This window comes from Ranitomeya imitator, chromosome 6 (genome assembly GCF_032444005.1).
Source record: "Ranitomeya imitator isolate aRanImi1 chromosome 6, aRanImi1.pri, whole genome shotgun sequence".
Lineage (NCBI taxonomy): Eukaryota > Metazoa > Chordata > Amphibia > Anura > Dendrobatidae > Ranitomeya > Ranitomeya imitator.
Window position 1 is genome coordinate 168,286,873 of NC_091287.1, and position 23,807 is coordinate 168,310,679.

The 23,807-nt window shown below is 43.3% G+C and overlaps 1 protein-coding gene across 2 annotated transcripts in view; it reads left to right on the forward strand.

Moving 5' to 3' along the window:
* LOC138642238 (cytochrome P450 2C20-like) overlaps window positions 1-23,807 on the forward strand; it is a 126,825-nt gene that overhangs the window by 59,599 nt on the left and 43,419 nt on the right. The window contains exon 5 of one of the 2 annotated variants that reach the window (XM_069730289.1): window positions 4,260-4,436. The exons of the other annotated variant lie outside the window; for it this stretch is intronic. Coding sequence (XP_069586390.1) covers window positions 4,260-4,436 — 177 coding nt within the window. The remainder of the gene's footprint in view (window positions 1-4,259; window positions 4,437-23,807) is intronic. 2 annotated transcript variants of the gene reach the window in all.

The following is a 23,807-nucleotide window of genomic DNA, read 5'->3' on the forward strand; positions in this document are numbered from 1 at the left end:
ATTAATATTTGGTGCGTTCCACCAGTCTTGACAACCTTTTACTAACATTAACGAACCTTCATGTATCCCTGCCAAATCTTATTAAAACCCTCAAACACTTTGAGGAAATATCAGGACTAAAGGTCAATGTTGACAAATCCGAGATTATGTTTCTCAATACCCCTCCGACAGTCCTAAATTCAATTCTAACTAATTTCCGTTTCCAACATACAAAGCGATACATCACCTATTTGGGAATCAATCTCACACCATCCAAAACTACTTTATTTAAACATAACTATACCCCACTATTACAAAACTTAGTGAAAACTCTATCCAAATGGTCTTTCCCATCTCTTTCCTTTTTGGGGGGAGTCCACTCAGTAAAAATGGTAACACTACCCAAATTTCTGTATTTGTTTCGTTCACTGCCAATTCTGATACCTTCAATGACATTTAAAATGATCCATTCGCATATATTGTGTTTTATATTGAACAACAAAAATCCACCTATAGAAAGAGGCACCACACATTGATAATAAAAAACACTTTATTGATATAAAAAAAAGACCATAAATGGCCATAAAAAAGCCTAAATAGGCAACAGGTGAGGGGTAACAGACACAGAATAAAGGTAGACAACTAGCACAATTTACAAAGATATGCATATATATATATATATATATATATATACACTGGTATGTCCAGATATCTCACATTACAAAAATCGGCATGGTGAATTTTTAACAGCTATATATAGCGTGGTAAATTAATAGGTACTGGTTACAGAACATCATACATAGGAATAAGCATGTAGTCTAAGTATGAAAGGCCACCAACACATATTTACCAAGTAATGGAGGAAGGGCCAGGAGTCCACCACACCCGACGCGCGTTTCGCAATTTCGCAATGAAATGCTTAGTCCAGGGGTCAAAAAGTGGTTTTTATTATCAATGTGTGGTGCCTCTTTCTATAGGTGGATATTTGTTGTGCGGCTAACCACCGTAGGGTACATTATAGGTGTTGTGTTATTGAACAACAAAAAGCCACGTCTATCACAACAAATTTTACTCAGGCACAAAGAAAAGGGGGTGTCTCATTACTGAATTTTACTCATTATTACAAGGTGGCCCAGATAGTCCAACTTGCAGCTGTAAATGCAGAACAGAATACACCCCTCTGGCCTCAAATAGAAAGCACTCATATAGCACCCTACTGCTTAGAGAGTCTGATTTGTGCCGCTGGACCTTACCAAACGACCTGGCTACACATTCACCATACATATCTCATTCATAGCACCTATGGAAAGCAAACAGGTTTCAACCTGCTCTGCAATCTCACACCACTGCTTTTGAGACTGTTTGATAATCCCATGTTGCCCCCGGGTGTAGCCTCCAGGAACCATACTTGGTGGAAACAGAATAAGATAACTAGATTGCAGCGCTTCACAACACATTTTAAATTAATGTCGAAACAAATATTCACTATGAAATGCCAAGTACCAGTGTCCGAAATTTTCAGACTAGAACAAATATTTCATTTCTTACAAACCTTAACCATCAATACACCAACTGATTTCGAATTGAAATGCTTATATGACCCACTGGGAAAGGGCCTAATATCACAATTTTACACTGCATTTAATCAACCCAAAAAAACCTTGAAGTTAAAAACATGGAGCAATGGGAAGAAGACCTACAAATCACCCTCTCACCACAGAGATGGTATAAATGTTATGAAAACATTGTAAAAGAAAGCAATTAGATTTTGCTTACCGAAATGTCTCTTTAATTATTTCATAGAACTCTTCACGTCCCCAATTACCTACACAAGATCTATCCTACAATTTCAGATAAATGTTTCATGGGATGTGTTGTCTTGGGAGATACACTTCACACCTGGTGGACATGACCTATAGTGAAATTCCTTTGGAAAGATGTAATAAAATGAATTAACATCATCCTAAAAAAGGAAATGACCCTCACACCGACTGTACTCCTTTTAGGTGACAGACCAATCAACGCCAATAATAAAACTTGTCGTCTTATCAATTTTATGACCATGGAAACAAGAAATCACATAGCTGGACAATGGAAAACCAATACATTGTCGATAAAACAGGTGAAGAGACGGATAAATCTAATAATGTTATATGAAAAAATTGAAGCCATCAGATCCGATTCTCTTGGTGTCTTCCGATGTATTTGGGACCCATGGATCCAATCTCAGACTGAAAAAGATTTTTCCAGAATAATGTCAATATCTATATTGGTTGATATATAAAGGTTGATACATAAAATGAGAGTAATGGGGATAGGGGAAAATATGTGAGCTGGCTCAGGGATAGGAAACAAAGGGTGGTTATTAATGGAGCACACTCGGACTGGGTCGCGGTTAGCAGTGGGGTACCACAGGGGTCAGTATTGGGCCCTCTTCTTTTTAACATATTTATTAATGACCTTGTGTGGGGCATTCAGAGCAGAATTTCAATATTTGCAGATGACACTAAACTCTGCAGGGTAATCAATACGAGGAGGACAATTTTATATTGCAGGATGATTTATGTAAACTAGAAGCTTGGGTTGATAATTGGCAAATTAGCTTTAATGGGGATAAATGTAAGGTCATGCACTTGGGTAGAAGTAATAAGATGTATAACTATGCGCTTAATTCTAAAACTCTGGGCAAAACTCTCAATGAAAAAGACCTGGGTGTATGGGTGGATGACAAACTCATGTTCAGTGGTCAGTGTCAGGCAGTTGCTACAAAGGCAAATAAAATAATGGGATGCATTAAAAGAGGCATAGATGCACATGAGGAGAACATAATTTTACCTCTATACAAGTCACTAGTTCGACCACACTTAGAATACTGTGCACAGTTCTGGTGTCCGGTGTATAAGAAAGACATAGCTGAACTAGAGCGGGTGCAGAGAAGAGCGACCAAGGTTATTAGAGGACTGGGGGTCTGCAATACCAAGATAGGTTATTACACTTGGGGCTATTTAGTTTAGAAAAACTAAGACTAAGGGGTGATCTTATTTTAATGTATAAATATATGAGGGGACAGTACAAAGACCTTTCTGATGATCTTTTTAATCATAGACCTGAGACAGGGACAAGGGGGCATCCTCTACGTCTGGAGGAAAGAAGGTTTAGGCATAATAACAGACGCGGGTTCTTCACTGTATGAGCAGTGAGACTATGGAACTCTCTGTCATATGATGTTGTAATGAGTGATTCATTACTTAAATTTAAAAGGGGATTGGATACCTTTCTTGAAAAGTATAATGTTGCAGGGTATATATACTAGATTCCTTGATAGGGCGTTGATCCAGGGAACTAGTCTGATTGCCGTATGAGGAGTCGGGAAGGAATTTTTTTCCCCAAAGTGGAGCTTACTATTTGCCACATGGTTTTTTTTTGCCTTCTTCTGGATCAACATGTTAGAGCATGTTAGGTTAGGCTATGGGTTGAACTAGATGGACTTAAAGTCTTCCTTCAACCTTAATAACTGTTACTATGTTACTATGTATATAACATATAACACAGACACCACTAATCGCTGGATATGACTTTAGATCTACACGAATTTTAGATTGTTTCGACTTAGCCCTCATTTCTATTACCTAAGGTACTGCACCACCCCTTCATTCCCCTCTTTTACCTATTACCACACAGTTGAGTTTATATTGTCATGTATTTGTTTTGTATAACTAAACATATTAAGTCAAGGACAATGTTCTTCCTCTTTACAGTCTGATACATTTCCCCTGGGAGGGGATCCTTGTACTACATATTATCTGTCACCTATGTTATTTTTAATGCTATCTGCAAAAAAGTTGAAACTAAAATAACAGTCGTGTTTTCCATGATAACTTGTTTCCTAAAAAATGGTAGAGATTCTGCCCAGAGGATGTAAACTTATTAGTAGTGATGAGCGAGTATACTCATTGCTCGGGTGATTTCCGAGTATTTGTGAGTGCTCGGAGATTTAGTTTTCATTGCGCAGCTGCATGATTTACAGCTACTAGACAGCTTGAATACATGTGGGACTCCCTAGCAACCAGGCAACCCCCACAAGTATTCAGGCTGGCTAGCATCCATAAATTATGCAGCTGCGTCAACAAAAATTAAATCTCTGAGCACTTACAAATGCTCGGAGGCCACCCGAGCAACGAGTACACTCGCTCATCTTTACTTATTAGCACAACTGTATATTAATATAAAAAGCATGCATGATTGGTACAAACTAATCAAGACCACTTATTTTTTCATAGATATTTGATTTAGCTCCAAACTTGTTGAAACACTTTCCTGGCCCGCACACCAGACTTTTCAAAAACTTTGACAAATTGAGAAAGTATGTTATGGAAAAAGTGAAATCACATGAAGGAACAATGGATGAGAATTGTCCAAGAGATTATATTGATTGTTTTCTTATAAAAATGAGTCAGGTAAGATTGGTTGAATGAAATAAAATAGTACTTTTTTAAGTTTGTATCAAAGGTGTAACATTTCAGTATCTATTTAAGCTAGAAGGGGTTGGGACAGGTTGTTGAAGATCTTTTTACACACATTTTTTGTAATGTTGCATTGATTTTTTCATTACCCTTGTTTATGTCTAGAGGATATCTGTATCAAAATAAAATAGTTTGTTCCACAAGGTCTTGCTGCAATTGATAAAATATGTATTGATTAATCACTCGTCTAATCTCAGAGTTACATATAGGTACTTGTATAATTTTGCAGCTGCTAAAAAGGAGGGTTTGGCTGTAAGATTGTATTTATACAGTTGTGCTCAAAAGTTTACATACCCAGGCAGAATTTTTGCTTTATTAGCCTTTTTTCAGAGAATATGAACGATAACATCAAAACTTTTTCTCCACTCATGGTTAGTGGTTGGGTGAAGCCATTTATTGTCAAACTAGTGTGTTTCCCTTTTTAAATCACAATGACAACCCAAAACATCCCAAAGTACTTTTATTTGAAGAATACAATAAAATCCAATTATCATACCTGGACAAATGAACCCTTTAAAATAATGGCTAGAAAAATTAAGCATCTAATATTCAAAATTAGAATTCATGTGGTTAAAAAAATGACAGAACCGTTTGTATACACCCAAAAGAAATTCCAGATGTATTTGCATTTCACTATTCAAAATGTTATAACTTAAAAAAAGTTTGCACTATCGTGCAACCAAACCAAAACTTAATAAATAAAATAACCATAAAATTATATGAACCCTCAAACATAATGGCTAGAAAAATTAAGCATCTAAGATTCAAAATTAGAAGTAGAAAATCTGGAGAGCAAATAAAGCGCAAATAGGGTTTTAACTGGTTAAAAACATGGGTTGCACCGGGGAGAGGTACACTCACCTTGTTTTGTTGCAACTAAGAAACATGTAAAAAGCATGGATCAGCTGCTGCAGGACACGGTTCCAGAGAACTGAGGTTAATGGAGAAACAGGGTGTATTTGTCCAAATCTGCGCTGCTGATAAAGATGAATGGTGCCATTCATCTTTATCAGCAGCGCAGATTTGGACACACAAAACAGGTTCACCAAGATTCAAAATAATAATTCATATGGTTAAAAAAATGACAGAACAGTTTGTATACACCCAAAAGAAATTCCAGATGTCTTTGCTTTTCACTATTCAAAATGTTAGAACTTAAAAAATGATTGCACTACCATGCAACACAATCAAAATTTAATAAATAAGTTTAATAAGTAAACTATAAAATTGCCATTACTAACCCAATATTATTTGCAATTACCCAACTCACCATTTACTGCATGTAAAGAAGGTCTTGAATATACTGTATAAGGCTATGTGCACACAATGCATTTTTTTTTTTCCCAAAGAACTTTATTGGGATTTTGAATTTTAACCTGGAGGGGGGAGGGGGGAGGGGGAATGAAAGGAGGGGAGGAAGGGAGGGGGGAAGGATAAGAATAAAGGGAAATAGGGGAGGGCAAATACAGCACATGACACAAAAAACTTTGAAAAGTAATAACAATTCAACTCAACGTAGAGTGATGCAAGGGACGCAGCCCTTGAAAGGCATGTAGGCAGAATACGAGTCATCAACGGTTTATCTAAACAATGCAAGGGGACGGCCCTTGTGGAAAGCTTGTTAATATCGAGCAACTACAGCTACAAAACCGAAGTTTAATATGAGAAGGGAAGGAGAGAAAATCTTGTGAACATTTTTGATACGTTTTTGGAACTTTTGTGCTGCTCGAAAAAAGGCCAAAACGTTATGGAATCCTTATGCAAGCTTATTCAATGGCAATGCTGAAGTGTTGTGCACATGATCAGTAAACTTCTGTGCTTATTTGCAGTGTGTTTCTTTCTGCAGCATGTCAATAATCTTTGCATTTCTGCAGCGTTTCTAAACCCATTGACTTCAATCGAGTCAGTCAAATCCACAGCAAAAACGCATGTATAAAAATGTTTGCGGATTTGCTGAGTTTTTGTTTTGCATTTTACCGGCTTCCTGTGGTGATTCCTACGCAGCCATCTGTGTGACAACGTGGGAAACACCAGTGTGGTGGGTCTTATCGGTAAGAGCGTCGGTCAGAGTGCTGCGGGATTATGCTGTCCGATGTCAGCGTGACCCCGCTGCTGTGACTGCGACCCGCGGTAATGCTACCACATACTGTTGGTCAGAGCGCTGCGGGATCATGCTGGCAGATGTCAGCGTGACTCCGCAGCTTTGACTGTCACCCACAGGCATGAGTCAATGAGACTACTGCTCCCATCGGGCTACATCTGATAACAGTGACAGCAGGTGCTGCTGATGGGAGATGTAGTCTCATCTGCCGGAGCCTGTGTTCACAGTTAAAAAAAAAGGTAAAATTACATACATATTCAAATAAAATGCTTTAAAAAAATTATACACACCTTAACGCCCAATCCCCGATGCCCTTGTCTCCTAGAAATAATGTAAAATAATAAACCAACATTGTAGGGAAATATCACGTAACCTCTTATTGTGCGCACACTGAGCTCTGCTACTTCATTTGGTTTTGCAGACACACACTGCAGCTTTGTTCCCCCTCTCCACCCCTCCTTCTCTCTCTCTCTGCCTGTGTGTGTAATCCTATACTCCTTTCCCCCTCCCTCAAGAATGTGTTAATTAGCAGACACCAGCTCTTTGTCTGCAGCCATCTGCTCCATGTGCGTACAAAAAAGTTATTCAAGATGAAATAACTAGACCCCAAGTAGCGATATAGGGGTGCTTTTTCTAAGCTCAGCGCCTGGCAGAATTTGAGAAACGCATTACTGCTTAACCGAGGCACATAGCCAAGTCATGTTTGGAATTAAATGAACACCAATATCATGCTGAGGAAAATGGTAATTTGGTCGTCCATCTACGAGCCTCACAGACCGAGTTAGGATGTCTATGAGCTATTAGAAGTTTTTCATACCTTTCCAAGGGGGCATATCGAGCCCCTCAGTGATGTCACTTGCAGAGGGTATAAAATATGGGATCTCATTTTAGCAGTAGCTTTTGCCCAGGAAGTGAGCTAACAGATACTCTGCAATCTGTTCTGATGCATTAATACATATGCTCCTCCTCCTCCCTGCTGCATGGCTTACCATGGAATGACATAAGACAAATGTAAGTTTATTTTAATCTTTAATCCCTTTTATTTTGTAATCGATCTGTACATACTATAATTATCTCATCTTGTAATATCATTTTTTATACTTTTTGTAAACACTGCTTAATCGTTTTGGAGTAAAAGTTATAATATTTACTAGCTCTGTTCTCCTTGTTCTAAAACATACCCGCAACATCCTCTGAACTAATTACACTACTGATTGGGTTGGCTCCTGACCCGCTATTAATCATAGTAATAGGAGCTGGTGGCAGCGAAGTGTCCTGCGCTTTTGAGGAAACTGGCAGTGACGGAAACGGGTTTATAAGTGTATTGCTTGCTTGCGGCTGGGAATAGTTATACTGTCCTCACTGCAGTGTGATCCCAATAGCCAGTACATAGTAGGCAGCCTTTCTGGTGGCTAATTATCCTATGTGCAGTTCCCTGACTAACCTGAGGGTAAGGGGGGCTCCAGAGAGGTGCAAGTTCCAAACTGGAACTGGGAAGTAGGATATAAATAAATCCCTGAAGAAAGAACTGGGGCAACCAAATACCCCCGGTTCATGACATATTGGTGGCAGAGCGGTGGGATAATAGAGCATTAGAGATTGGGATTGAGCAATCATTCCTCTCACTAAAAACTTGCATAGTTCTTGCGAGGATCCTGCACAAAAAGTTTTGGAGAACAAACCAGTGTTTACTAGTCCTGAGACAATAGTGTGTAAAGCGATTACCCCCTCCCTTTCTCTTTGTTTTTCTATCCTATCTTTTATTTGGCAATGATGGCCGCAAAAGGAAAGCACTGGTACACCAAGCAGCATAAGAACACTCTTGTTGGAATACGCACGTACCATGGCCTGGACCCCCATGGCTGTCAAAACCAAGGCCCACATGGTCACAGAACTGGTGCGATTTAAAGCAGACCAAGCCCATCCTCAGAGCCCAGCGGATGCAGAAGCCAGCACCAGCGCAGGTGGTGCTGTGGCCGAGATCCAACCGCTGAATGCTGGCCCTACTACCAACCAGAGTAACGTGGACCGCCACCTGCAGATGGCTCTGCAACACTGCTCCTCAGATGATCCAGAGAGACGTCTGCAGCTTATCCTGCAATTCCAAGAGGCTGAGAGGGCCGAGCGGGAGGCAGCGAGAGCCGAACTGGAGGCGCAGAGAGCCGAGAGGGAGGCCTGAGCTCGGATGGCCCATCAACTGAAGATGGCCGTACCATCCACCACCCGGGGCAGCGAGTCCCCTTAACTCCGGCCAGAGCACTTTCCTGTGATGTAATAGGACAGAGACGTGGACACTTTTCTGAGGGCCTTTGAGAAAGCCTGCAGACAGTACCGGCTGCCTGAGACTGAATGGGCCCGATACCTAACCCCAGGGCTCAAAGGCAAAGCTTTGCTTCTCTCCCGCCAGACCAAGATGAAGACTATGAGGCCATCAAGCAGGCCCTGATAAAGAAGTACCAACTGACTCCTGAGATTTACCGCAAAAAGTTCCGGAACCTCGAACCTGGCCCACACGACAGTTATAGCGATGTGTTGCATGGACTCAGGACCCACTTTCACCAGTGGATCCAAGGACTGCCAGTGACCACCTTTGAGCATCTGCAAGACCTGATGATCAAAGACCAGCTTCTACATCTTTGCCCAGCTGAGGTGCAACAGTTCGTGATGGACAGAGAGCCCAAAGATGCAGATAAAGCAGCGCAGATTGCCGAGGCCTATGAGGCCAACCGTAAATCGAAAGTGCAGAAGCCAGTTCCTGCCGGCTGGAGAGGGGATAAGCCTGCAACCAACCCCAGTGCCCCTGCCAGCCGACTCACCGGAGGCCCTGTCCCCTTTGCCAACACCATACCTGCCACTGGCCTTAGCAAGTGTTTTGCCTGCAATAAAACTGGGCATATCAGTGCCAGCTGTCAGGAGAAGCAGAAGAACCCCCTGGCCAGGGCCTAATGCGGCAGTTCTTTTGGTGGGTGAGGCGGTTGGGAGGGTCTGTGACAACATGCAGCACATCACCATAGGGGGTATGTCGCTAAAGGCCTGAAGGACACTGGGGCTGAACGAACCCTCATCCGACCCGAACTGGCGGCCTCTGAAGAGATTATTCTGGAGAAAACTCTGACTGTCACCTGGATTGGGGGCATCCGCTGTCACTTGCCAATGGCCCTGGTGTTTATAGATTGAGGTGCCGGATTTGGGGAGAATGCTTGCATATTACGTTCATGATCCCCTAACCAATCAGATGCTAAGGGTGATGCTAATGCTGATGATAGTGACGGGAAATTGCATGCGTTACTTGAGAGTGATTTATTTCATACTGATGATGATGATGACAATGTGCATGTTTTACCTGCTAACCATTTATTTCCTAAGGATGATGTGTCTACAGGTGCAGGAGTGCTCAGCCACGTCACTCTGCGGGGTGGGATGGCTGAGGAACCCCTAACAGAAGCAAGCGATGGGGAGATGCATGGGAACCTTGAGGAAGGTGATGCCATGTAACTGACCAGTGCCACCGAGGAAGGTAACTGCCCCATATATAGCACTGCTCCTGAGATGTTGGGGGTGGATGGGGAGGTAGAACCCATAGCAGCGCTGGCTGATGGGTCTGTAGAAATCACCAGGGAGCCAGCCTACGTATCTGCTTTCATCTGCAGTCAGAGTGCCCGAACGCAGATAACATTCTGCCTTCCGGACCCTCCTCAGTCACAGGGGTGACTGAACTAGAGATGGACCCAGAGCAGGTCCCAGAGGGTTCCCGTGGGGAAGTGACCCTGACGTAACTTCTGGCTGCCTCCAGCCAGGAGTTCCAGGTTGCTCTACACTCAGATGTGAGCCTGGAGAATTTGAGACACCTTGCCAAGACGCCCATCTCCGTGACTGATGAGGGGAGGGTGTCCTGGGAACGAGAAAGGTTATACCGGGAGATAGTTCCCAGTCAATCCCAAAAGGAGTGGTTGAGGGAAAGACAGGTGGTCGTCCTGTACCAATTCAGGGGTGAGTTGTTGCGGATTGCCCATGAGATCCCACTCACTAGACACTTGGGGATCAGCAAAACTAAGGCCCGGCTGTCTCAACACTTCTATTGGCCCAAGATGGGGCAAGATGTGACAAACTACTGCCGCTCCTGTCACCTGCCAAAGAGTGAAGAAGGCGGGGCCTGCTCTTAAGGCTCTCCTGATCCCTTTGCCAGTCATAGAGGAGCCTTTCCAGAGAATCACTGTGGACATTGTGGGCCCAATGGCCGTCCCCAGCAGCTCTGGAAAGCAATACGTCCTCACTGTGGTAGACTACGCTACCTGGTACCCAGAGGCAGTGGCTCTGTCTTCAACTAGGGCAGATAAGGTAGCGGATGCACTGTTGGCCATCTTTTCACTGGTAGAATTTCCCAAAGGTGATGCTTACCGACCAAGGGACCCAATTCATGTCTCGCCTAACGCAGGCTCTCTGTAAGAAAATGCAGGTGAAGTGTCTGGTATCGAGTGCGTATCACCCCCAGACCAATGGTTTGTGTGAGTGCTTCAATGGTACCCTTAAATAGATGTTACGCATGCTGTTTGAGACCTAAGGATGCGACTGGGAGCGGTACCTCCCACACATGCTATTCGCTTACCGAGAGGTTCCGCAGGCCTCGACGGGGTTCTCCTCCTTCGAGCTCCTGTTCGGCAGGTGAGTCAACGGACCCCTTAGGTTGGTAAGGGAATCCTGGGAAGAAGAGCCGAACCCTTCAGAAGTGACCATCATGGAGTATGGCATGTGCTTCCATGACAAAATGCAGACCTTGACGCAGTTGGTGCATGACAACATACGCAGGCCCAGGCTGATCAGAAGCACTGGTACAACCAGAACACCTGGGAACGGACCTACAAAGTGGGTCAGAAGGTGTGGGTGCTGTTCCCCGTACCGAAGGATAAGCTTCAGGCAGCCTGGGAAGGCTCGTACGTTGTCCACCAACAGCTCAACCCAGTCCCCTACATGGTCATGCTTGACCACGCTCGGGGTAGACGGAATGTCATCCACGTCAATATCATGAAGTCTCATCAGGAACGTGAAGCCTGCATCCTACCGGTCTGCAACCTGCCCGAAAACCCCCTCCTGGATATGCTGGCCCAAGCCAAGACCAGTGGGTCCACCGAGGACGCGGAGGTAAGCAACTTGCTATCCGAACCCCAGTGGTCGCAGTTGCAGACCACGCTGGAACCCTTCCGGGCCGTGTTCACCAACAGACCTGGAAGGACTGAGTTAGCGGTCCACGAGGTGGACACCGGGAATCATGCCCCACTACGGAGAACACCCTATCGGATCTCTGACGAGGTGCAGCAGGTTATGCGCCAGGAGATCGATGAGATGTTACAGCTGGGGGTGACTCAAAGGTCCAAAAGCACGTGGGCCTCACCTGTAGTCCTCGTACTAAAGAAGGATCTGACCACCCGGTTCTGCGTGGACTACATGGGGCTCAATGCCATCACAGCCTCGGATGCGCACCCAATGACACGCATTGAGGAGCTGCTTGAACGGTTAGCTGGTGTGGAATATTTGTCCATAATGGATCTGAGTCGGGGATATTGGCAGATTCCCCTGAGCTCCGAGGCGCAGGAGAAGTCCGCCTTTATCACCCCTTTGGACAGTACGATTCCACAGTCATGCCATTTGGCATGAAGAATGCCCCAGCCACGTTCCAGTGGATGGTCAACCTCCTGCTTCAGGGACTGGAGAAGCACATGGTGGCGTACCTGGATGACATTGCCATCTTCAGTCTCTCCTAGGAGGAACACCTAGGACAAACAGTATATCACCTTTCAGGAAGAGAAAAGCCAAAATACAAAAATACCAATGAACCGGACTGCTACAGACCTCCCAATCATGAGATTCCTGTAAACTGACCTACCGCAGGCCTCAAAATGTATGGTCCTAGACCTCTTAGCAGTACGGAAAAATATAAACTTTCACCTCAAAAGTCATTTACACTAAACCACATATGTCCTATGGATAAACAAATATTGCTGGCTTAGGTAAAAAAAATGACCACTTAGACGATGCGTGAAAGAAAAACAGAGAACTGCACAATCTCACCTTGTTGTCATAATGGTAAGATAATAACCGTTTTTTTCATCTGGTGTTATAATTAGTATACCTTTTTCGTATCTACTTTTGTGGGGTCTAGTATAGATACTGGTGATATTTAGCAATGGGGGATTAGTATGGACAGGCATGTGCCATCTCCCCAATTATAACACCAGATATGGATATATGTGGTCTAGTGTAATTAGTGTAGTTCTTGGATCCGAATTTTAAATGGTCTGGTCGTCATCCCAAAATATATGAGGCCACAAGGGCAACTCATTTGGTATATCACTGCTTCGGTGTTACATGTGATATGATGTACAATTTTAAATGTCTTGTCGCCCTTTGCATTTGAGAATTCCTTCGTTCTTATGATATTGTGACATGCAGAACAATTACCACAAGGGAAACATCCCCACGGAGGTCCTTTACTGTTTTTGAAGAAGGGATTGTTTCTAGGAGGTATATAATGGCTACTACATAGTGCATCACTCAAGGTCTGAGATTTCCGCCAAGTGATGGAAGGATAAGGTGTGAGTTGATGTTGCAAATCTCTGTCAGTCAACAAAACAGGCCAGTGTTTTCTAAAGATCTGATTAATTTCCATCCAATTTGAATTGAACTTAGTAATAAATCTTGGACATAAATCGGTCGGTGACATTTGTTTTCTAGGGGGTTTAGCTAGGAGATTAGATCTATCTTCTTTCAAAGCTCGAGAATAACCTCTTGCTATGTCCTTTTTCGGATATCCCCTATTTTTGAATCTTCCCTCCAGATCTTTAGCCTGTCTATGAAAGATAGCATCATCTGAGTAAATACGACGAGCTCGTAAAAATTGTCCCGTAGGGATGGAGCTCTTCAATTTTGGCGGATGTGAGGATGCAAAATGTAGTAAAGCTTTGGTGCCGTGGTCTTCCTGAAGATATCCGTACAAACGGTACCATCTTCAGATTTGGTAATTTGTAAGTCTAAGAAATCTATTTTAGTTTGACTGAATTTCCAAGTCAATTTGATGTTGAGAATGTTAATGTTGAGAAGATTGAGGAATTGCTCGAGTTGCAACATGGAGCCCTGCCAGATAAACAAAACATCGTCGATGTACCGCATCCACGAGATGACGGAGCCATGACCAGGTGTGTCAAGGACCGTATCCCTCTCCCACAGCCCCAGGAACAGGTTTGCATATGAGGGCGCACATTGCCGTTCCCTGGAGCTGTAGGAAGGGGCGGTCCTTGAACACAAAATAATTGTGGGTAAGTATAAAATGGAAGAGATTAAGTATGAACTGGATCAATTCAGTACCCAAATTGGTCATATTAAGGAAAAATTGGGCTGCCCGCATCCCGTGGCTGTGGTCAATCGACGTGTAAAGGGACTCCACGTCGCAAGTCACCAACTACATATCATCCTCCAATGTGAGGCCATCAAATCTTCTCAACACATCGGTAGTATCTTTCACGAAGGACGGGAGTGATTCCACGCACCTCTGCAAATAAAAATCAACAAATCTACATGCAGGTTCACAAAGGCCCCCGATGCCCGAAACAATGGGTCTCCCCGGTGGGCACCGAGGGTCCTTGTGAACCTTAGGGAGTATATAAAAGGTGGGCACCACCGGGAAATCCGGAAGTAAGGCTTCCCCCATTCTTTTGTTAATAGCGCCACTCTCCAATCCTTCATCCAAAAGGTGGATCAATTAAAGTTTGAACACTGAAGTGGGTAAGGCGTCGAGTTTACGGTAACAATCTTTGTTATTGAGTTGCCTGAACACCTCCGCCTCGTACAATTCACCAAGCGGGCCTGACCATCAAGCCGGGAAAGTGTCAGATAGCCATGAGCGAAGTCCACTACCTGGGGCACCATGAGGCCCGAGCCTGGGAAAGTGGAAAGTGGACCAAGGTGATGTCCTTCCTGGGCACTGCAGGGTACTATAGGCGCTTCGTACAGAGCTATAGAAGCCTTGCAAAACCCTTCACGGACCTCACCAGGAAGAAGCTACCTAAAACAGTCAACTGGACAGACGGCTGTGAGGTGGCTTTCCAGGCTTTGAAAACAGCCCTGAGCAGTTCACTGGTGCTAAAAGCCATCAACAGTAGTCGGCCTTTCCTGGTACAGACCAACGCCAGTGATTTAGGCCTCGGTGGTGTGCTCAGCCAGGTGGACTCGGGGAACCAAGAGCACCCCGTGTTGTACCTGAGCTGGAAGCTTCTGCCGAGGTAAGTGTCCTATTCCACCATCGAGAAGGAGTGTATGGCCATGGTTTAGGCCCTGCAACATTTGCAGCCCTACCTGTATGGACGCGCCTTCACCGTGGTGACCGACCACTACCCCCTGAGCTGGCTGCACACTGTTTCTAGTACCAACGGAAGGTTGCTATGCTGGAGCCTTGCCGTCCAACAGTATGACTTTTGTTATGATACGGTGGTCTAGGAGCAACATGGAACGAGCTCTGAAGGACGTGGTAACTGTACTGACCGCAGTCCCTAAGCTCAACACAACACTAGAAGTAGCCGTGGAATGCTCCTAACTCTCCCTAGGCATCTCGTCACAGCCTAAGAGCTAACTACCCCTAAAGAAAGAAGCAGGAAAACTATCTTGCCTCAGAGAAAATCCCCAAAGGATAGATTAGCCCCCCACAAATAATGACTGAGTGGAGAGGGAAAAGACATACACAGAATGAAACCAGGATGAGCACAGGAGGCCAGTCTAGCTAAATAGATAGGACAGGATGGAATACTGTGCGGTCAGTATAAAACACTACAAAAATCCACGCAGAGTTTACAAAAAATCTCCACACCCGACTAAAGGTGTGGAGGGCAAATCTGCCTCCCAGAGCTTCCAGCAAGACAGAATTAATTCACACTGATAAGCTGGACAAACATAGAAAGCACAGAATGGACAAGTCCACAATCTATGGACAGAAAAGAGCAAGCAAAAACTTAGCTTAGTTGAACTGGTCAGGGTAACAGGGAACTCCAAAGAGATGTGAATCCAACCAGGAACCATTTACAAGTGGCACTGGCTGAAGAAAGAGCCAGACCAAAATAGCCGAGCAGAAGAGACGATAAGTGGAGGCAGCTGATGACAGCTAACTCCAAGGAGCAGCCATACCACTAGAAACCACAAGAGGGAGCCCAAGAGCAGAACTCACAAAAGTGCCACTTACAACCACCGGAGGGAGCCCAAGAGCGGCATTCACAACAGACTTTACCGTGAAACACAAAAAGGGCAGCAAGATTGGCTTAGTGACCGGGCTAATTTAACTAATGGTGAAGCCAAATTTTTTAAATCTGACCAGTGTCACTTCATATGGTAATAACTTTTGACACTACACCCCTCATAGATTTTATCCAGGGGTGTAGTGAGCATTTTGAACTCACAGGTGCATCACAGAATTTTATAACATTAATTTTATAACATTAGGATGTGGAAATATAACATTTTAGTGGTGAAAATGTGATTTTTGTATTTGCTGCAAATTTGTCAAGTTACACAAGGGTTAATAGGTGAAACTGGACCCCACAATTTATCGCACAATTTTTTCAGAATGCGGTGATTCTCCACATGTCATCAGAAATTACTGTTTGGCCACACATCAGGGTAGACAAGGATGGATCACTATTTGGCTTTTGAAGCAAAGATTTTGCTGGAATAGTTTGCGGACAACATTTGCCTTTAAGGTGCCAGAAAAGCAGAAAACCCCTAAAAGTGGCCCCATTGTAGAAATTGCATCTCTCAATGAATTGAGCTACAGCTGCAATGACTATTTTGTAACATCCATGCTATGCTTTATTCTATAGAACTGCAAATGTGCCAGTTTAGTGCCCAGAGATTGTGTCCCCATATATTGTAGCACCCCCAAATGTTGTGCCAAACTTGTGCTTCTGGTGAGACACGCACCCTGTGCCTTTCATGTGGCACTAAAGGGTGTTTAAGAATCCATTCAATGTTAGAGTTGGAAGGGACCTCCTTGTTCTTTGAGTCCAATCCCTTGCTCAATGCAGGATTCACTAAATTCATCAGAGTTGCAGCCTACCGCTGCACTCCGCGAGAGCCTCTGGGCTCTGAATGGCGGTGATGTTAATAACTATACTTCTCAGAATCGGCGAGTCACACTACCCTTTGTGAGACCCGGTTACTCTGATGAGCAGTATTGATACTGACATCACCACTGTTCAGATTTGCCGGGTATCGCAGAGCTCTGCGGGAGCCTGCAACTCCGATGAGCGGTGACTGCTATTCACAGTGGCCGAGGCCAGATTTGGGGAATGCTGTGCTCCATCAGACCTGCGTGGGTACATTTTTTCAAATAAACTGGTGAACGGAGGACAGTGGCCTGTTTTTTTCTCTCTCTTTTTATCTTTTTCAGGAAGCGATTTGTGGACCACCTCGGATTCGGTGCACTACGGCGGATTACTTATACTATGGCAAACCTGCATGGCTTTTTTTTTATAAATTAGTGAACCAGGGATAGTGTTGTGGAGTGTTTTTTTTTTAAAAAGTGTGTTTTTAATTTTTGACTACTGGGTTCGTAATGGGGGTGTCTGGTAGACACCTCTCCATTACCAACCACAGGTCTTGATGCCTGCTGTATTTTTTTATAAATCCCAGCTGACATTAACCCTGAATCAACAATCGAGGAATTATTTTTATCTATTTTTTTGCTCTGCTCACTGTGTGGTAAAAGTGACCTATTTATTCGTAGAGTTAGTACGACTACATCGATACCAGATTTATATTTATTTTATGCTTTGCTGCTTTTATACACTAAAAATATTTTACAAAAATGTGGTGTTTTTGCATCATGATAGTCTGAGAACTGTAACTTTATTTTTTCCACTTGAGCCAAATTAGGACGGTTTGGTGTTTTTATTTCTACCATTTTTTTTACATATGACTTTTTGATAGCTTTTTATTAAAAAAAATTGTGTCAGAATGATGAAAAAGTGACATTTTTTATTTTTTTATTTTATTTTACAGTTTTAATGAACAAGCCATTCCAGCCAAAGCGATACTAGTTATGTGTACTTATTTTTGTTTATCTTTGTTTTATCACAAGCGCTGTGTTTTAAGTGGCAAAACAGCTTTTCATGTGCTTTTGTATTTTGTTTAACTTTTTTACACATTTTATTTAACTTTTTCACTAAAGGTACCTTCACACTCAGCAACTTTACAACGAGAACGACAACGATCCGTGACGTTGCAGCGTCCTGGATAGCGATCTCGTTGTGTTTGACACGCAGCAGCGATCAGGATCCTGCTGTGACATCGCTGGCCGTAGCTAGAAGTCCAGAACTTTATTTGGTCGTCAGGTCGGCGTGTATCGTCATGTTTGACAGCAAAAGCCACGATGCCAGCAATGTTTTACATGGAGCCAACAACCAGCTACAACGATAAGTGAGTCGCCGTTACGTCACAGGATCGCTCCTGCATCGTTCAGGAGCTGCTGTGTTTGATGTCTCTACAGCGACCTAAATAGCGACGCTCCAGCGATCGGCTCGTTGCCTATATCGCTGCAGCGTCGCTGAGTGTGACGGTACCTTAAGTCTCACTGTGGGACATGTATATTTTTTACTATGATACCTGGTCTCATGCCCTGTAGTACTCATGTACTGCAGTGCCTGAGACCTGTCAGTGACTCATTGACAGAACCTGTGAGACCCAGCGTATAGCTGGATCTCATAGAGCACCTTACCCTGGAGTCATCAGATGACCTCAGGGTACCATAGCACCCATAATTACGGTCATATGCAGGGGGTTGATCCTACTATAAGGGGTCTTTTAACCTCCATTTAGCCACTTATATACCACTGTTGCAATTGACAGCGATATTTAAAAGGTTAATTGGCCCTCAGCGGCTGCAAAATCGTCCAGGGCTTATGTCACAGAGGGTCAGCTGTCATGTACAACTGTCACTTGTAGAAATTTCCGTCACAGGGTGGCGGTTTTTGTTATTCCCGATTGCCGTAGCAATGAGGGAATTAGACCTGTTAACGGCCGCCTTTTTTACTTATATCGACGGTTGTCAAGGGGTTAACCAAATTATTAAATTATGCCTCTTGTGAAGATTTTTTTCCCTAACCTTACCTTAATTCCTAAATCAAAAAGAGATCCTACTGTACATCAATCATCAACAGGCCAATATAACTGATTAATACAGATATCAACATTAAAGTTCAAAAAATTTGCCTGACATTATTTACACATCGACTCAATCAGCTTTGCAGAATCCAGACAACAACAGATACAAGTAGGAGAACTTTAAATTTGATATCCTTATTGGAAAGATGGAGTATGCCTTTTCTGCTTCTAACTTTAGGATGCTTTCGGGATTTTTAGAAGGCACTATGAGAAAATTTATGTTTATAGGTATAGTGTTGTTTTTGTAGTTGGTTCAAATTGACTATGGGAAGAAATATCATCACTAATTAATGAAATATCTCATACAAATAATGAATCATGCTTGTATAACCTCTCCATCAGATGGACTATCTCCATTTTTTGCTCTTTTCCCTCCCCCATTTCCCACATCCTTAACTTTTTTTATTTTTCAGACTACATAGACATATGAAGGCTTGTTTTTTGAGACGAGTTGTACTTTTGAATGACACCATTCATTTTACCACGTAGTGTATTGGAAAACAGGAAACAAATTCCAAGTGGGGGGAAATTGTGAAGAAAAAACGCAATTCTGATGTAACATTTTTACTTTTCAGTCTATGGAGCTGTGTGACTACTTATTTTTTGCAGAGTGAGATGTTTTTACTGATACCATTTTATGATAAAAATTGCTTGATTACTTGTTAAAGCATTTTTTGTGGTATTGTAGCAACCAAAAAACCCTGTTAATTTTGCTATTCTTCATTTTTTTCTGCTTTCGGTTACCGATCTGGTTACCGTATTTTCCGGCGTATAAGTCGGGGCTCTCTGTGCTGGTTGGCGCATGCTCAGATTCAGATCTCGTCTCCCGAGATCTCAGGACAGTGTAAGGGCACAGCCAGGAGGGGACAGTATACCAAGGAGGGGGAGTGTGATGAGAGTACAGTATAAATACTGGGCCCTATAGGGCGGACACAGTATGAGAGGACAGTGTGAAGAGGGAGCCGGTATGGAAAGAAGAGGTCAGTGTAAAGAGCATTTCCATAAGAGGGACTGTATGGGGGTCATATTTTGTGCAGACAATATAGTGAGGGGTAATTTTTTATTCAGGATTATTATAATGACACTTCTATCTGTAAAGGCATCATGTGGAGATTTTCTGCAAAAGAGTGGGGACGATGGAAGTCTGCAGAGATGAGCTATGGATGAAAAAACTCATCATGGGGTCTGGACAAGATGAAGAAAAGAAAGAGAATGACTCCAGAGATGATGCCATCTATAAGGAACCTGGATGTAAATGTTATTTGTGATAATAATTCTCATGTTTATATTTATGTTAGCATTAACCCCTTTCTGCCAGCTGACGGAATAGTACGTCAGCTGGCAGTATCCCCCGTTTTGTGGTGGGCTCCGGCAGTGAGCCCACCTCAAAGCCGCGACATGTCAGCTGTTTTCAACAGCTGACATGTGCCCGCGATGGGAGTGAGCGGAATCGCGATCCACTGCGTCCATTAACTAGTTAAATACCGCTGTCAATCGCTGAAAGCGGCATTTAACAAGTGTTGCCGGCCGCGCGGCCGGAAATACGCGCACCACTGACCCCCATCATCGCTGCATTGACATCACAACCAGAGGTCTCCTGAAGACCTCTATGGTTGTTGACAGGGCCGGCTCCAGGTTTTCATGGGCCCTGGGCGAAAGAGTCCCGGTAGGCCCCTTTAGCACATACCACAATTCATAATGCACCGATATGGCAGAGAAATATAGGTTTAGTACAATGCCAAAGATTTCACTTACTTCTTACATTACATGAGTGATATCTATTGTACATTCTACATTAGCTCAGAATCCGGACATTATAGTCCTCTATACAGAATAATGAGCCCCATATATTGCCCCATAGAGTATAATGGCCCCATATAGTGCTCCATACAGTATAATTGGCACCACATAGTCCTCTATACAGAATAATGAGCCCTATATATTGCTCCAAACAGAATAATGAGCCCAATATTATGCCCCATACAGAATAATGAGCCTCATATAATGCTCCATACAGTGTAATGGGCACCACAGAGTGCTCCATACAGAATGAGCTGCATATATTGCTCCATACGGAACTGACCCCAGATAATTCTCCATACAGTATATGATGGGCCCCATCTATTGCTCCATATATAATGGGCCTCATATAATGCTCCATACAGTATATGATCGGCTCCATACAGTATACTGAGTCCCATATATTGCTCCATACAGAATAGGCCCCATATGATGCTCCATACAGAATGGGTCCCATATAATGCTCCAAAATTAATTGGCCCCATAAGATGCTCCATGTATAATGGGCCCCATATAATGCTCCATATATAATTAGTCCCATAAGATGCTTCATATATTATTGGCCCCATATATTGCTCCATATGTAATTGTCCCTATATACTGCTACATATCGAATTGGCCCCATAAGATGCTCCATATTAAATTGGCTCCATATTAAATTCGCCCCATATAATGCTCCCTATAGAATTGGCTTCATAAGATGCTCCCTATATTATTGGCCCCATAAGATACTCCATATAGAATTAGCCCCATATAATGCTTCTTATATGGGCCCCTTCTGATGGTCCCCATATATTGCTCCAAATATTAAAAAAAAATGAAATACCTCTCGTTGCTTGACGCTGCTCTGCTCTGGACTCCTCACTGTCGGCGTCTTCCTGCTCTGTGCTGCGACTGCTCAGGCAGAGGATGCACACTGGTGACGTCATTGTGCCCTCTGACCTGAATGTCACAGACAGAGGATGGAAGATGCTGGAACCGGGAGAGGTAAGTATCGCAAGTGCCTGAAGCAGGCGGGGGTCCACTCGCGGGGGCTGGCACTATAGCGCGCCACCACCCTATGGCGTGGGGGCCGGCATACTATAGCGCGCACCACCCTATGGTCGGCGTTCATAGCAATTCTATATGCATATTGCCTCTTCAGAGAAAAAGACGACTTGAATTCTATAGCACCACCTGTTGGAAGTAGCGATCCTACAAGTCACAATCAACCCTTTAACGAGTCTTGCAATATGACTTAGGATAAAAGCCAAATCAGTATCTCAATTCGCAGACACGGTGTTTTGGACTGTTGGCCCTCACCAGTGCAAAATATGATAACTGATTTGGCTAGGTGAGAGGCTCTGGACTGAGGTCTAAGGTTTCTCCTTGTGGAGAGTGACATACCAGCTCTGGCTTGTCAAGGTTAGGAGGCTTATTCGCCGTGCAATGCTGCTCTGGGAAATTTAATATGCAAATTGCCTCTTCAGAGAAAAAGAGGACTTGAAATCTATTGTGCCACCTGTTGGAAGTAGTGATCCTACAAGTCACAATCAACCCTTTAACGAGTCTTGCAATATGACTTAGGATAAAAGCAATAAGCAAAATAGCAATGCTGTAATTCAGTTACATAGAGGTGATCTGTGCATCACCTCTATGTAGCAGAGGCTATTGAGTCGTGAATGCTTCTAGCCTCCCATGGAGGCTATTGAAGCATTCCAAAATGGGAAGAAAATGTGTTTAAAAATAGAAAAAAAATAAAAAATAAAAGTTCAAATCACCCCACTTTTGCCCCAATAAAAATAAAACAATAAAAAGAAAATTAAACCTACACATATTTGGTATCGCCGGGTTCAGAATCGCCTGATCAATAAAAAAAAAGGATTACCCTCATCCCTAAACGGCATAGCGAGAAAAAAAATCAAAACGCCAGAATTATGTTTTGATCTGCACAGAAGTGGTATCATTAAAAATGTCAGCTCAGCACGCAAAAAATAAGCACTCACCCAACCCCAGACCACGAAAAATGGAGATGCTACAGGTCTTGGAAAATTGCACAATGTTTTTTTTTTTTGCAAACTTTGGAATTTTATTTTTACTGCTTAGATAAAAGAGAACTTAGACATGTTTGGTGTCCATGAACTTGTAATGACCTGGATAATCATAATGGCAGGTCAGTTTTAGCATTTAATGATCCTAGCAAAAAAGACAAACAGAAAACAAGTGTGGGATTGCACTTTTTTTGCAACTTCATTGCACTTGGAATTTTTTTCTCATTTTCTATTACACGACATAGTAAAACCAATGGTATCGTTCAAAAACACAACTTGTCCCGCAAAAAATGAGTCCTCACATAGCCATATTGACAGAAAAATAAAAAAGTTATGGCTCTGGAAATATGGGGAGCGAAAAACAAACAAAACAAAAAAAGCTCCGGGAGTTAAGGGGTTTAAGGGAATGTCCAGATTTGTATTGAGTGTGTAGTCATTCTTTGTGACTGCAGACTTCTGAATTCTCACAGTGCGCACTGCACGCTGTCAGGATTCTCTCATGCTGGCGACTTACAAACATGCAGTCAGGCGCTGACTAGACATGTGTGGCCTCACTCAATGAAAATGAACTGAGTGAGGCCGGGCACGTCTAGTCGGAATGTGGTCAGAGGTTTACAAATCACATGCTTGTGCTGACACGACTGTCCACTGGCACGGGCGAATCCTAAAAGTGTGCAGTTCATTAGTTCTGAGAATTCAGAAGCTGTGATGTCAGGATTCAGCTCTGCAGGTTCCAGTAGCCATCACATGGACACTTCACACATATGTGATTTTCATACTTGTGGTCCTGTGACAACGAGCTTCTCTTCCTGTTTCTCTCAGTTTTTCACTGAATATTGAGAGCATTTGGGAGAGGAGCTTGTGGGTATATAACTAAGTGTGCAAATCTCATATGTCCTTGTGGTGGGGGGGTTGCCAAAATGAATTCTTGCCCCGGGTGCCAGAAAACCTAGATACACCTCTGCCGGTATGCTACTGCAAGAGGTGATTACCAGGTCCGGTGGAGGTATGTCTGTACACAGTGCAGCACAGGCAGTGAGGCAGGGACTGAGGGTGTGCACAGAGAGAGAATGGAGACCCAGAGACTGCCCATCCCAGTCTACACCGTAGCCTGGAGTCCTCATTATCATAGGAATATGTCAGTTAATAAATTGTTTTTCTAAAGCTTTATAGTGC